Source organism: Schistocerca nitens, chromosome 3 (assembly GCF_023898315.1).
Source record: "Schistocerca nitens isolate TAMUIC-IGC-003100 chromosome 3, iqSchNite1.1, whole genome shotgun sequence".
NCBI classification, from domain to species: domain Eukaryota; kingdom Metazoa; phylum Arthropoda; class Insecta; order Orthoptera; family Acrididae; genus Schistocerca; species Schistocerca nitens.
In genome coordinates this window covers 282,140,544-282,156,669 of record NC_064616.1, presented here as the reverse complement: position 1 = coordinate 282,156,669, position 16,126 = coordinate 282,140,544, and the positions used below count along the sequence as shown (strand labels likewise).

Below are 16,126 nucleotides of genomic sequence, written 5' to 3'. Positions count from 1 at the left end.
CAGTTGCCACTTTACAGGGTGATTGTTCTCCCCATTCTGGTGGTTGGAGTAGTCTGGTATGCTACACGTTTCTGACATCACGTTTAGCTTTTGCCACATGGGTAATAGTCCTGTATAGGAGGATTGGGATAAGAGATATTGGCACATTTGTTTGCTGCCATACCTGAGAGACATCCCATCTCCAAAGTCATATGACCATTGTACTTTTTGTGGACCACCGTTTTGAGGGTTTACCAAGAATATCGTGTTACAGGTAAATGACCACCACAGGTGTCACAAGCAACAGTGTGCAGACCATATGACTTGTTGCTGTTCACTTATGATTACAAAATTTGACAGCTGGGCCACAGTGCAACAGATAACTCACTACTACTGTGCTGGAGAACAAGAGCAACATTAATGTCAGCTTTTAAGTGGCCATACAGACAAGAATTATCTCCTCACTGTGAGCAGCAGGAACAATCATGCTGCACTTTTTGCTCTGTTAAGTGTGCATCACAGGGCACTGACATTAGCACGTCTGCAGGACTTGGCAAGTTCAGCAGGGCGACGCATCCCTCTGGCATGATCAAATGTTCTTCAGAGTGGTATCTGCATCTTCATACAGTCTCCACAAGCCACCAGTTAGTGTGTGGCGGAGGGTATCCCATACCACTACTAGTCATTTCATTTCCTGTTCCACTTGCATTTAGAGCATGGGAAAAATGTCCATCTATATGCATCCATATGAGCCATAATTTCTCTTATCTTATGCCTGTTCAATAACAGTTATAGGTTCACACTATTGTGATGTAAACAATGGTATTAATTATCGTGTTTGGAGAAATCTGTGCTTTATAGATGTGTCTCCTGGAGAAGCTGTACAAGAATATGAAAACTGTTTTAGTTCAGCAGTTAGAAGTACATCCTTAGCGAATAGGCTTGAGCCTCACAAGAGGACTGCATGCAGCTAATGCAGGTGCAGACCAGATATTTAGGCATCTCTCCTCCAAATTTTGGAGAAAATTTGAGAATGTGGATTGTAGTAAAAATAATATTTATTGTACACCGCATAAAGGAAACTAACAAGACTGCACATATCATGTACCTTTCTAATAACAGTTGCAATGGAAATGATAAAACACACAAAAAAAACTAATTACTCCAATGTGTTGTATTATTTTAACAGATTTTATATTTCACTATGCCCCTTACAGCCACATATTACTGCCTCCCCAGTGATAACAATGAGGTATTTCTTTGGGAAGTGCACTGTATGCCCAGTACGTGCAGCTCATTGGTTTGGCTGATGAGACTGGAGTTTTCGTGACTGGAGCTGGTTGTTTACATGGCACAGATACAGGTGATCTAGAATCCATGTTCTTCAGCAGAAAGGCCAGCTTGAGTCTGTCGATGGAGATGGTCTTCTGACCAGGAGGTGTTTCAATAACAGTGTCTTTCAGTGTGTGAATGTACCAGATATGGTCCATCATAGGTTATAGAGGTTTTCTCTTTGCATCATGTCTTCTGAATAGGGGTATGTAAAGAGATCATGAATTCAGGATGGATGAAAACAGACGTAGTATGATGTCGAACATTAATTGGTTTAAGGACACCATGTGCAGTTTCAAGTTGATAATGAGAATTGGAATGTCACACTCCACTGGTGTAAGATCAAATTAATCAGCTGGAAGACTAGTTGTCATGCCACAAGTCATTTCTGCAGTGCTGATGTCATATTCTGGTATCTCACAGGTACAGAGACTCATTAAAATCGTTGGTAAATTGTCAACTCAGTCATCTGAAAGTCATGTTACGTTGTGATGCTGCCATTCAACTTTGCCATTCAAGTAAGCTGTGACTTTGATGTGGTGTATACCTGATGTCTTTCAGAGGTGACTGAACAGTTGACACTGAAACTGCTGTCCTCTGTCAATGGTGACGATTTTTGGGACTCCAAAATGTGTGATGATGCATGATGATAAGAGAATGCTGGCAACAATTTCTGCAGAGATGTCTTTCAATGGAACTGCCTCTGGCCAACATGTAAACCGGTCAGTCATTGTCAAGAGATAGGTGAGGTCTTGAAAGCAAGGTAATGGTCCCATTAGATCAGCATGTGTATGTGAGAAGAGATCTTCAACTTCACCGAAAGCTCCACAAGCTCTATTTTTATGTTTTGAAATTTTTGATCGTTGACAGCATGCACATTTTTGTCTACAGCTGTGTATCTTGTTTCAGCGAAGGCCAAATGAAGCACTGTCGAATCAGTTCTACTGTGCCTTTGTTGTCAGGGTGAGCCAAGTCACATACTGCATGGAAGACTTGGTTGTTGGTAGGATGGTTGGTCGTATGGGCTGAGTTTACCTGTAGAATTCTCATAAAGTAGCAGTGATCTATCAGGTAACAATATTGTTAAAAACAATAAGGAAAAGGGGTCTGAATTCTTCACCTTGACCAATTCTAGGTTACTGCTTTGTGCACATGAAATGGTGGCTGGTAATGCCTGCAACACTGGAACATGTAATGGCAGGAATGTTCTCTTCTCAAAGAAGATATTGAATACCTGTGGAGAAAGATTAGATTAGATTAATACTAGTTCCATGGATCATGAATACGATATTTCGTAATGATGTGGAACGAGTAAAATTTTCCAATACATGACATAATTAAGTTAATTTCACAATATAATTAAGTTAATATAACAACTTTTTATTTTTTAATAATTTTTTTGTTTGTTTGTTTGTTTTTCTTTTTTTCTTAATTTATATCTAAAAATTCCTCTATGGAGTAGAAGGAGTTGTCATTCAGAAATTCTTTTAATTTCTTCTTAAATACTTGTTGGTTATCTGTCAGACTTTTGATACTATTTGGTAAGTGACCAAAGACTTTAGTGGCAGTATAATTCACCCCTTTCTGTGCCAAAGTTAGATTTAATCTTGAATAGTGAAGATCATCCTTTCTCCTAGTATTGTAGTTATGCACACTGCTATTACTTTTGAATTGGGTTTGGTTGTTAATAACAAATTTCATAAGAGAGTGTATATACTGAGAAGCTACTGTGAATATCCCTAGTTACTGTGAAATGACTGAGAAATTCCGTATGGTTCAGTCGCCTGGACGTTGCTTTTTCTGGGCTCTGTTAAAAAGCAAATGTTAATTGCTTGTGGCTTGTGAATATTGTGAATTTTCCACCTTCCAAAATATAATGAAAATGTTTGACTGCCTAATCTGCTGCCAGTATGCAGTCATAGGTACTACAGTTATGTTGTGCATTGGTGAGAGACCTGTAGAAAAATGCAAGAGGTTCAGGTGTTCCTATGTGCGATTGGTGTAGCACCTATAGCATAGTCCAAAGCATCGACCATCAAAATTAAGGGAAGATCAGTTGGGTGAGGAAGCAGAGTTGCGTTAGCTAGTTCTTCTTTTAACTTCTTGAGCAATTTGTCTGGCTTGCCAGTTCATGTAACAAGGAGATTATCCTTCCCCTTGGTGTTTTTGCACAAGTTAAACAAAGGTGTTTGGGATTTCTTCAGTATGTGGTAGCATACGCCTGAAGAAATTCACCAGTCCTAAAAAATAACATAGTTGTGCTACTGTTTTGGGGTGATGGAAGTTCTCGGTTACTTTCACTTTTTCTCACAATGCAGAAATTCATTGATGTGACACACAAAAACCTAAGAATGATCATGATCTCTCTCTCTCTCCAAAAACACATTTTGCTATGTTGATGTTAAGATGATATTTATCTAGCCATTGAAGAAGTTGTTGCAGATGCATTACATGCTCTTCATCTGATGTTGAAGCAACAAGAATATCATCTAAATTGGAATACACAAAAGGCAGACCATTCAGAATGTATGAATAATTCGTTAGAATATTAGCGCTGCATTGTATAGAACAAATGGCATTTTCAGTAGTGCAGAAAGTCCAAATGGTGCGATAACGGCTGTTTTAGGCTCATCTTTTGTTGTAGCAGAAATGTGGTGATAAGCTCAGATTTAAGGAAATATCTTTCTGTTGGAGAGCGGACAGTTGAAATCTTGTAAATGTGGAATTGGGTAACGGTCTAGCACTGTGACAGCATTTAAAGCTCTGTAATTTCCACAGGGACCCAAGTTCCATTTTTCTTTGGAACGGGATGGTGAGCAGTAGACCAGCAGCTTTTGGAAGGACGATGTATGCCAAGACTGATTGTCTCCTGAAGTTAATGTTTTGCTTGTGCTAATTTTTCTGGTGATCAGTGTCCCACTCGTGCATACACTGGAGCTCCTGTTGTTGCCATTGTGTGTGTACATTAACTTCAGGAAAATCATTATTAGGTTTCTTCGTGGGAATTTTAGGTTATGTCTTTAGCAAGCTTTGATGTTTATGCTGTGGGTCAATGAGAAACACTAAACCCTCTGTAGTAATGTCTACAGAGCCTGTACTAGCGATTAAAGTTTCTCGGTCAAGTAACTTTTTTGACTTAAGATCAAGCAACAGATAATAATTGGTTGGTAAATATCTGCAAGGAAGAACGGCCATGGAAATCTTTCGAGCTTCAGTAGTCTTTCACTGTATATGTGTATTACGAAACCATTTGCAGCATAGAATTGCTGTTTCTGAATGTTTTTGTGATGCAATACTGTTGGCAATACAGAAATCTCTGCTCTGGAGTAAACTAAAAATGGAAGATGTCTGTTGCGATCAGTTAGTAATAGGCAGCAAGATGACTTGGCCTCTTCACTCTGTGCAATGCCAAGTGAGTAGCATACTAATTTTCTGTCTGAGCATTAGCGGACTGATGAGAAATAAATGAACATGGTGGCGTATACTTCTTCGCATTCTGTTTGACTGTATAGTGGTACCACAACACAGAATGTTTCTGTGCACACCACTGTGATTTCAATCTGCTTTCCGATCAAGACCCAGTTTGTAGTTTCCGAATTGCAGTCGTTACTTTCAAAAGCTGTCTTTCCAGAGGGGGAAAGTCTGTTTGAGATAGAGACAAACCAGTTTCTGTACTATATATGTACTGACAGGGTGTCGTAATCTCTACAATTTTGTAGGCCATAGAAACTATTGCTTCGAGATTTACATCTTGACTAGTTTCTGTTATAGAACATGCATTGATTGGTAGTCATTGAAGAAATATAGTTCTTAAAAACTTGTTTGTTACTTGCATTCCAGCAAGAACACACATCTCATGGAGCAAAGTAGATGTTGTCTCCTTGTTCTAATTTGGTTAGCAACTTTTTAACCTTGCAGTACTCTGATTCTTCAAATTCTGTGGTAAGCTGATAATGGTTTGGACATGAAATTTCAAATCAGCTCAGGAACTTCGCTGTTAATTTAAGTAATAATGATTAAGTAGTTGTGGTGGCCTTATCATACCAACTACTTACCAATAGTATTTCCCAACTGCACAGTGAGCATGACAAACACACAACTGAATAACAGCAAGCAAAGAAAGCAATTCTCATGTGTATTTTAGTGTCTCCAGTGCTTTTACTGTTTGTTTACTTTTACAGACTAGGTTGCATACCTTGCCTCCTGCTATGGGGAAGGATAGGTCACAGGAATCTTCCCATCAGATGACCATAGACTTTTGGGAGAGCTATGACCCAGATGAGGTTTGCAATACAGGATTTGCTTTAATTGCGTCTGAACCATTCCCAGTACGAGCAGTTTGTTTTCTTTGTGGAAGTGCTGGTCAAGAACAAGTAAGTTATATTTGTATTGCTAGCTTATACTGAAAGAAAATTATTTGTGAGGCTGCTGCAATGCAATTTATGTAGCTGACTAGTAAAATAATTCATACTTTGCAGATTCAGTTTGTTTTTCAATTGTGTGTAGAAAATAGAAAGAAAGCTTAGCACATTATGTTTCCTTTGTAATGTTTACCACATGAAAATATTATTTAGTGTATGTAGAATTTCAAACAACTCAAATGAGATGATGTCATGAACTCCTAACTCATTCACTTACAAGGACAAGTACAGCTGTCACAGTGCTGTAGACATGTAATGTGTTTCTTCTGTAGATCAGTGATTTTTGTAGTAGCTCTATTTTAATACCAGTAGCCAGAATGAGTTTCGCGTCCATGAAACTGTGCCCAAAGTACAAGCTTACACGGTTTAGTCTGTGTTTCACGAGCACAATGACAGCATGCCGTACCCGTATGAACAAGAAGTCATGATATTATTGCATCTTTATAAGAAAGGGATATTAATGATTAGGAGCTGGTGAAGATTATGACAGTGTAAGTGATAAATGGGAAAGCAACAAGAATATTAGGGTTATTGACTCAGAGGAAGCTGTAATGTTCATAATAAATATTGCTGATCTGACAAAAAAGTGTTCTGCAGAATGTTCGCAGGTGAGTGATTGGAACTGGGCCACTGTAGTTCATCATCTTGAAATATAACCCTCAGTTTGATGAATCTGCTGTTGCTGAACATAGCTCTATAAACAGACATGATCGCATTTGATGAAATGAAAATCTTTTGCATCCATCTACCTACTGGGACTCTGCCATTAAAGAAGTAATTGAGATCAGAATGTACTACTACAGTGTGTAAACTTTTAGATGGCACACCTCTCCCTAGTCCTGAATCGGTAGAAGTCGGTAAACGTCGGGAGGCTTCGGTAGGCACGCAGTTTCGACTGCTGCCAACATTACGTAGCTGACTGTGTTGTACAAGGTAGCCATTGTCGTCTGCTTCGTTATTGTTTTGCGCTGTACTGTTCTGCGTGTTTTTATTGTGCAGTTGGGCTAAACATTATCAAAATGAGTGAAGAGGCAGTTGCTGGCCCATCTTGGGAGTCGCCAACAACCCCTACCGGTAGGCCTACGGTTAGAAGCAAACCAGTATTACGTAGCGATGCTCGCAAAATTATATTGCGTGTGATTGAATGCTGTGAAAGGGAAAGGGAGCAGAAGAAATTGCTTCACTCCATTTACAAATCTTCAGTGAGAGCTGCTACATACACAGGACAAAGCATGCGTAGCATTGGAAGATTCAAACAGTTTTCCAAGAATCATTCTGGCGTATCACCACAAACGCCTGGCAAGAAAAGGTGAGTTTCCATTTCAGATATTTTGTTCGCGATCACTTTGAAGGAGCCCCCTATTTCGTCCGAATTACCTTATATTTCATTTTTCCGTGCTACCGTATTGCAATCGGATGAATGGTTTGTGAGCGCATAGTAGACAAACATACATACATGACGATTTCAGTTTTCTTTACGAACAACATTTAAAGCGAGTTTTACTTCCAAGCCTTTCGTCAGCTTTCGTGTAAGCAAGACGCGCAATTTGTAGTGCCAGCACTGCAACTGGTAGGCATGCCTTGTCCCCCCCCCCAACGGCTCCTCACCCCTCGCCAGCCAAAGGTTGCTTCCTCCTCTCCCCGCACTCCCCTCACAACTCTGCCGTCTTACAGTTAACACACTGTACTACTACTACTACTACTACTACTACTACTACTACTACAATAATAATTACTGCTGGCGGTGGTGGTGGTGGTGGTGGTGGTGATGCTGCTACCAGGACAACGGCTATACCCTTAGTGGTGCATGGAAATGGACACTCAATCCTTAAAGACTACAGAGAAATAAGGTGAATTATTTACCATCTAGCAGAATCAGTGTTGCACCTAGGTTCCTCCATCATAGACATCAACATTATCTTTGGTAGCATATGGAATTTCCTTGACTTTTTAACATATCTGCAACATAATTTGGCCAAAAAATATGAACACACTATTATTATGACAACACATTATGACTACGATGACAGAGCAAGTCATTGAAAGCTTGAATTTGTTTACAAATCATATGAAGCAAGAAATCTGAGAAGCATTTGTACAAGAATATCACCATAAGAACTATGTTCTCATATAGATTTATATGTTGGAGGCAAGTGGATGCATTCTCAATAGAGTCAGCATTTACTTATGTGGATTTTATCAGCCATTGTGGAGCCGAAACTTAGACTGCTGGTATATTGCTACTTGTTAGGGCGAATTTGTATTCAATAGGAAGTAATTTAGCACATAAATTTTGAAATTCATTTTGCATAGTGGGAGCTTCAGTGGTCAACAAATGTACAAATCTATTAGCTGACTGGTAACATCATGTCACTTGACAGTTCTCCCAAATTTAATTAAACTGTAAATTTTCCTCATCAGTGTGTGTGTGTGTGTGTGTGTGTGTGTGTGTGTGTGTGAGAGAGAGAGATAGGTTAGTGTTAATGGAGCAGCCTGCTAATTTTATGATTTTAATGTTATTGTCACGAAACAGGGTTATCGCAGTTAGTTACATGCGCCAAGTCAGCACCACAAAATATATCTGGCACTGGAATGAAGGTACCAATAAGCACTGGAGTTTAATGACTGGTATTGGAATGAAGTGACTCATTGGCACTAATTAGGGCTGATTGTATAAAAATCGCTGACTCGAGATCAAATTTGACATAAGATCGTAAATTGAATTATGTTCAGGATTCAGCTCTGTTGAATAACGCTTAACTTGGATCTACCGAAGCAGGTTCAGATTTGATCTTACCCATACTTGGCAACAAGGCTAAAATTGGCTGGCGCATGATTATTGTACTTCAACTGCAAATATTTATCGTACACCATAATAGGCAGCATTTATTATCGAAAGTGTCTTGCTATAAACCTGGGAGCAAGTAAACAGAAAAAGGAGCAGTCATCAAACTACTCTCAATACTAGAAATATTTGTTGCTGGATATTGTGTTGGGCCATTATAAAGATATAATTCACTGAAAACGAAAGGTTCCTGTGGTGTGAAATCTTAAGATTAACAGTAACTTGTACATTGCAGTCAGGGGTTAGTTTCTTTTCGATGATTTCATCAGACAGTCTCGGAGCCTTAGTTCCAGTTACTTTACAGTAGTTTTCTCCAAACAAAACCTCAACTTAAATGACTTGTTATTTAACTCCAACAATGGGCTCACCCTCCTCAGTGAACACATCAGAATGCTTAGATATTTGTAAAGTAAACAAAAGGAAACAATGCAATTCACATCACATAGGGTTATTGCCGCAGCTCGTGGTCTTGGGGTAGCGTTCTCACTTTCCACACATGGGGTCCCAGGTTCGATTCCCGACAGGGTCAGGGATTTTTCCTGCCTTGAGATGACTGGGTGTTGTGTCGTCATCATCATCATCATCATCATCATCATCATCATCATCATTCATCCCCATTACGGTCAGAGGAAGGCAATGGCAAACCACCTCCACTAGGACCTTGCCTAGTATAGCAGTGTGGGTCTCCCGCATCATCCCCTACGCTCCTCGGAGTATCGGACATCATCATCATCATCATCATCAGGGTTATTGCACACAGAATTTTACCCAATAGTGATCCAGAATGCTCAGGAAGCAGAGAGTAAGATATGGTTTCAGTGGTATGGAATGTCATGTTAATGATGTTATGATTATCTTTATGACCCATAAAAGTAGAGAAAGTAGTAAGAAATGAAAAAAAATGTTTGAAGAATTGATGTGGATTTGAACATGTGATCTTCTGCACTGCGGGCCACAGCATAACCTCTGAGCCATCGAAATTAATGAGACAGTATTATGAGGTTAGTGTATTTCAAAACACTTGCTTATGTTCTATTTATCAGTACACATGGAATTGTCATAGCAATTTAAGCATATGTTCAGTAGTTAAAAATTTAATACAAATTTCATAGTTACTCCTACTTGAGCTGAAAGAGACCTTATATAAGTGATTTTGAATTATTATTGGCTGCTGTCAAAATTCCCATACTTAACTGTTTACTGCAAATATTTTGAATTCTCCTTTAATTAGTCTGCTGCTAAGTGTCTATAAAATGCCTTTGAACTAATCACATAAATTAAGAGTCATCTCCCAAGAACTCTCATTAAGTACACACGGTAGCCGGTAATTCCCTTAACTTAACATTCCAGATCGAAAACCAGTATTTTGAGCATCAGCGGCATGGTAATGGCATAGTCACATATTTACATGCCATTTTTGTGTTAATAACAACTTTTTTTATTATTATTTCAGTTGGTATCTGCTAAAAAAAGCAATGGATTGTAGTGCCACTACACTATAAACTGGGAATTAGAGCTGATCCTGACTTTGAACCGCGAATTTTCACCATCAAATATGATCAGATTTCATTGTGATATGATCGAGGACTAAAGTTTATGCAATGCAGATTTCCAGGTTAACTTTTATCTGAGGTCATTTTCTGTATTGACCAAAGGTTAAATGCTTTATACAATCAGCCCTTAGAGTGGTCGGTGCCAAAACTGAACCAAAATACTTAGTATTTGATACTGCTTAAAATGAAAATGACAGAATTGACAATTAGGTCCAGGTTTCATTTTTCAAATATCAATTAAGGTAGGTGGTTAGTGTTTAATGAACTGTCGATAACAAGGTTGTTGGAGATGGAGCACAAACTTGGATTAGAGAAGGCTGGGAAAGGAACTTATCCATGCTTTGTCAAAGGAACTGTCCCGGCATGAAACTATTTAGGGAAATCACAGAAAACCTAAATCTGGATGGCCGGACGTGAACTGAGGGAGGCTTACGGCAAACTACAGACATATAATAGTCAAAGATATCGGGTCATGAGTTTCAAATGATGATGTATCATAAAAAGAAAATCTTATTTGGAACTTGATTTGGAAGGTGAATCTGATGTGGAACCATAACGAATTATGTGCAAAAAAACTACAGTGGAATTGATAATCCCTCAGTGGTTGTTGAAGACCATGTGAAACTGAGCCTTGTATAATTATCCTGAAATAAACATGGTTTCAGGAGATATAATGCTCCGATATCCTCTTTACTTGTGTGGATGTCCTTTAATGTATCACAATGACAGATCTTCCCAAATTAGATAAACTTCATGATGAGATGTTTGAAAAGAAGAGTTGTTTTGAAAACTACACTCCTGGAAATGGAAAAAAGAACACATTGACACCGGTGTGTCAGACCCACCATACTTGCTCCGGACACTGCGAGAGGGCTGTACAAGCAATGATCACACGCACGGCACAGCGGACACACCAGGAACCGCGGTGTTGGCCATCGAATGGCGCTAGCTGCGCAGCATTTGTGCACCGCCGCCGTCAGTGTCAGCCAGTTTGCCGTGGCATACGGAGCTCCATCGCAGTCTTTAACACTGGTAGCATGCCGCGACAGCGTGGACGTGAACCGTATGTGCAGTTGACGGACTTTGAGCGAGGGCGTATAGTGGGCATGCGGGAGGCCGGGTGGACGTTCCGCCGAATTGCTCAACACGTGGGGCGTGAGGTCTCCACAGTACATCGATGTTGTCGCCAGTGGTCGGCGGAAGGTGCACGTGCCCGTCGACCTGGGACCGGACCGCAGCGACGCACGGATGCACGCCAAGACCGTAGGATCCTACGCAGTGCCGTAGGGGACCGCACCGCCACTTCCCAGCAAATTAGGGACACTGTTGCTCCTGGGGTATCGGCGAGGACCATTCGCAACCGTCTCCATGAAGCTGGGCTACGGTCCCGCACACCGTTAGGCCGTCTTCCGCTCACGCCCCAACATCGTGCAGCCCGCCTCCGGTGGTGTCGCGACAGGCGTGAATGGAGGGACGAATGGAGACGTGTCGTCTTCAGCGATGAGAGTCGCTTCTGCCTTGGTGCCAACGATGGTCGTATGCGTGTTTGGCGCCGTGCAGGTGAGCGCCACAATCAGGACTGCATACGACCGAGGCACACAGGGCCAACACCCGGCATCATGGTGTGGGGAGCGATGTCCTACACTGGCCGTACACCACTGGTGATCGTCGAGGGGACACTGAATAGTGCACGGTACATCCAAACCGTCATCGAACCCATCGTTCTACCATTCCTAGACCGGCAAGGGAACTTGCTGTTCCAACAGGACAATGCACGTCCGCATGTATCCCGTGCCACCCAACGTGCTCTAGAAGGTGTAAGTCAACTACCCTGGCCAGCAAGATCTCCGGATCTGTCCCCCATTGAGCATGTTTGGGACTGGATGAAGCGTCGTCTCACGCGGTCTGCACGTCCAGCACGAACGCTGGTCCAACTGAGGCGCCAGGTGGAAATGGCATGGCAAGCCGTTCCACAGGACTACATTCAGCATCTCTACGATCGTCTCCATGGGAGAATAGCAGCCTGCATTGCTGCGAAAGGTGGATATACACTGTACTAGTGCCGACATTGTGCATGCTCTGTTGCCTGTGTCTATGTGCCTGTGGTTCTGTCAGTGTGATCATGTGATGTATCCGACCCCAGGAATGTGTCAATAAAGTTTCCCCTTCCTGGGACAATGAATTCACGGTGTTCTTATTTCAATTTCCAGGAGTGTAATTTAGAAGCAACTAGAAGCACATTTGTTGATGAAATGACAAAGAATTCGAACAATAAATGTCATTGGATTTCTGATTTATCTATTATCTGGAACATGTTTTATTCACAGATCTTGAGTAAATGTCGTTATTCATGTTAATGAATAACATTTTAAATAAATATTTTTATTTCTCATTCATCATTTGAATAAATGTGGCCCAACTCTGGTCATAATCGATGTCCTTTGTGCATGTGCACACTGAATATTGGTAGCCTATGTACAAGTGAATGTAAAAGTGTGACATCCACGTGACCGTGGGCAATCACTCACTCATTTATGTTATTAGGTGAGGCAGCATCAGACATTGTCGGCAACTTCCGCAGACATCCACAAAGTGTATTCACCCTCTCTCTCACACACTGCAGGCATGTGCAGACCCTGCAGATAGTATTACAGGGCTCTAGTAGACAGTGCAAGGTTTTTGCAGAACTCTCCTTTAACTGTGACATGTATAGTTCATTAATTCCATTATCACACATGTCTTACTTTGAGTGCTGGACTGGAGAGCTCTAAAGCCTTCTGACTTCATCCTGTTGTACTGGGTAACTAGCTTTTTGTATTGCCTTAAACTCGTCAGCTCACACTGCCCATAGCACTACTGTCAATGTCTGCTGGGAATCACCACAGAAAATACCCCTAATATTACTGTCTGTGGGCCAATGATTTTATCTGATGGCATTGAAAACTCCTGTTAACTGCCTTTATCACCTTGCAGTGTACTGTACTGTATTTGTTCCTCACATTCAGAATGAGATACACGAGATCAGAGCACAGATGGATTTTTACCATGAATGTTGTACCACAAGTACTCTCCACCACATACCATAAAGTGGCTTCAGGATTATAGATGTAGTTATAAAAGTTCTCATAGATTTGCAGTTATTTGAAAGGATTCCATGTATAGTGTAATTACTGTAGAATATGAAATACGGTCTACAATTTTGTTGACAGGTGACCTTGTGGCTTTTATATGTAATGGAGCTGCAGGGAATACTTCGTGGCTTTATTTAGCAGTTGCATCATGATCAGTTTAGGAAACTTACCTGGTACTGTAGGGAGCAGACAACATTTCTCCTAAATCGCTGTTAAGTTTTTGGCCCTTGATTATAGAACTTTTCTTTGTCCTTTCTTCATTACACTTCTGGTTCCTGGCAGTTACAGGCATCATGGTCCTCCTCCTGATTCTTGTAATTGTATCTTCCTAATTCTTTCAAACTATCTAATGCACTAAGGAACGCCTGATGGCAAACAGAAGGAAAACTTAGTAACATATAGGAGGAGTAACATATAGGAGGTGGTCCCCAGGGTTAAAGACCAAAGGGACTAGATCCTAAATTCAATTGAGTTTTACTTGAAGGTGTTATCAGTTTGAAACAAATGTCACATTTGTGAGAATCTGTGCTCATTCATTACAGAGAAACACACATTCCTCCTCGTATCTTAAGAATATGGACAAGAAAACTTTTTGTTAACGATAATGCAAAAAATAATGTGAAATTAGCAGTTTTTTTAGCGACATATCATGAATTGCCTGTTTTAACAAATTGTCATGCAGTTTGGCTATCTACCATTTCCTGTACAAAAGACTATCATAAAGGGCAACAATTAATTAATATTGAGAAATTGAATCTTGACTTTAAGGTTGACTTTTGCATGTAACCTTAAAATTACCAATCTTTTGTGCTTGTTCATTGCTTGTTCCATTTTCACTGATGTAATGTTTCAGCATATTATTATTATTGAACACATCAGTATGAAAGGCGATAAAAATTCTGATTACTTGATATACACACATCGATAAAAGTTTTGCATCACCTCGGTTCCGAGAGTACAGAAATCTGGAATAGAATGTAAACATCATTTCCGGCCTTTTTATTGCTCGTGAAAACCACACATTGCATGTTATACCACCATACAGCAAGACCTTCAGAGGTGGTGGTCCAGATTGCTGTACATACTGGTACCTCTTAATACCTAATTGGTCCAGATTGCTGTACACACTGGTACCTCTAATACCCAGTAGCATCTCCTCTTGCATTCATGCAGGTTTGTATTCTTCGTGGCTTACTATCCACAAGTTCATCAAGGCACTGTTGGCCCAGATTTTCCCACTCTTCAACTGCGATTCGGCATAGATCCTTCAGAGTGGTAGAAGGGTCACGTTGTCCATAAGCAGTCCTTTTCAATCTATCCCAGGCATGTTCGATAGGGTTCATGTCTGGAGAACATGCTGGCTACTCTAGTCGAGTGATGTCGTTATCCTGAAGCAAGTCATTTACAAGATGTGCACAATGGGGGTGTGAATTGTCATCCATGAAGACGAATGCCTCGCCAATATGCTGCTGATATGGTTGCACTATCAATCAGAGGATGGCATTCACGTATTGTACAGCCGTTACGGCGCCTTTGATGACCACCAGTGACGTACATAGGTCCCACATAATGCCACCCCAAAACAGCAGGGAACCTCCACCTTGCTGCACTCCCTGGACGATGTGTCTAAGGCACTCAGCCTGACCGGGTTGCCTCCAAACACAACTCTGACAATTGTCTGGGTGAAGGCATATGCGACACTCGTTGGTGAAGAGAACTTGATGCCAATCCTGAGTTGTCAAATAGGCATGTTGTTGCGCTCATCTGTACCATGCTGCATGGTGTCGTGGTTGCAAAGACGGACCTTGCCATGGACGTCAGGAGGGAAGTTGCGCATCACGCTGCCTGTTGCGCACAGTTTGAGTCATAACACGATGTCCTGTGGCTGCACGAAAAGCATTATTCAACATAGCGGTGTTGTTGTCGGGGTTCCTCCAAGACATAATCCGTAGGTGGTCATCCACTGCAGTAGTAGCCCTTGGATGACCTGAGCGAGGCATGTCATCGACAGTCTCTCTCTCTCTCTCTCTCTCTCTCTCTCTCTCTCTCTCTCTCTCTGTATCTCCTCCATGTCCAAACAACGTCGCTTTGGTTCACTCCTAGATGCCTGGACACTTTCCTTGTTGAGAGCCCTTCCTGGCACAAAGTAACATTGCGGACACTACCAAATCGCGGTATTGACCGTCTAGACATGGTTGAACTACAGACAACACAAGCCGTGTACCTCCTTCCTGCTGGAGTGACTGGAACTGATCGGCTGTCAGACCCCCCTCCGTCTAATACGCACTGCTCATGCATGGTTGTGGGCAGGTTTAGTGACATTTCTGAACAGTCAAAGGGACTGTGTCTCTGATACAATATCCACAGTGAATGTCTCTCTTCGGGAGTTCTGGGAACTGGGGTGATGCAAAACTCTTTTTGATGTGTGTATTTTAGCATTCATTACTGTTTACTTCTGTGTGATGCCTGTGCATTAGTACTTGATTGTTTTGCTTGCTAACCACAGAATATGTAGTATTCATGGTCCTTCCCCTACAGTAAAAAATTCTAAAGGTACAGTCACAGACTGAAAACAAATATATTTATCGTACATTTTGATTACCTGGATAAAGGCACAAAAAACTCCTTGTTTGTCACATCGTGAACTCAGCTTGTACGCTGTACAGACTAAGCAGGCGAGGTTCGTAATTAAGAGCTCTGAGGTAGAGCTGCCCAAAACAGTATATTAAATTAAATTTTTCAGTAATATATTACAGAATTTAAATTATCAGAAAGCATTTAACGTATTTCCCATACAAATTTAATAAATGCCAGTCAGCATTTTTGGAACGGTTGATATGTGATATCAAGTGATTTTTTTTTTTT

General features: G+C 40.9%; 1 protein-coding gene across 1 annotated transcript in view; it reads left to right on the top strand.

Annotated features, from left to right (window-relative positions):
- Positions 1–16,126, top strand: part of LOC126248247 (histone-lysine N-methyltransferase trithorax) — a 205,915-nt gene that overhangs the window by 85,212 nt on the left and 104,577 nt on the right. Inside the window, exon 8 of the mRNA XM_049949096.1 lies at positions 5,493–5,684. Within this exon, the coding sequence (XP_049805053.1) occupies positions 5,493–5,684 (192 nt within the window). The remainder of the gene's footprint in view (positions 1–5,492; positions 5,685–16,126) is intronic.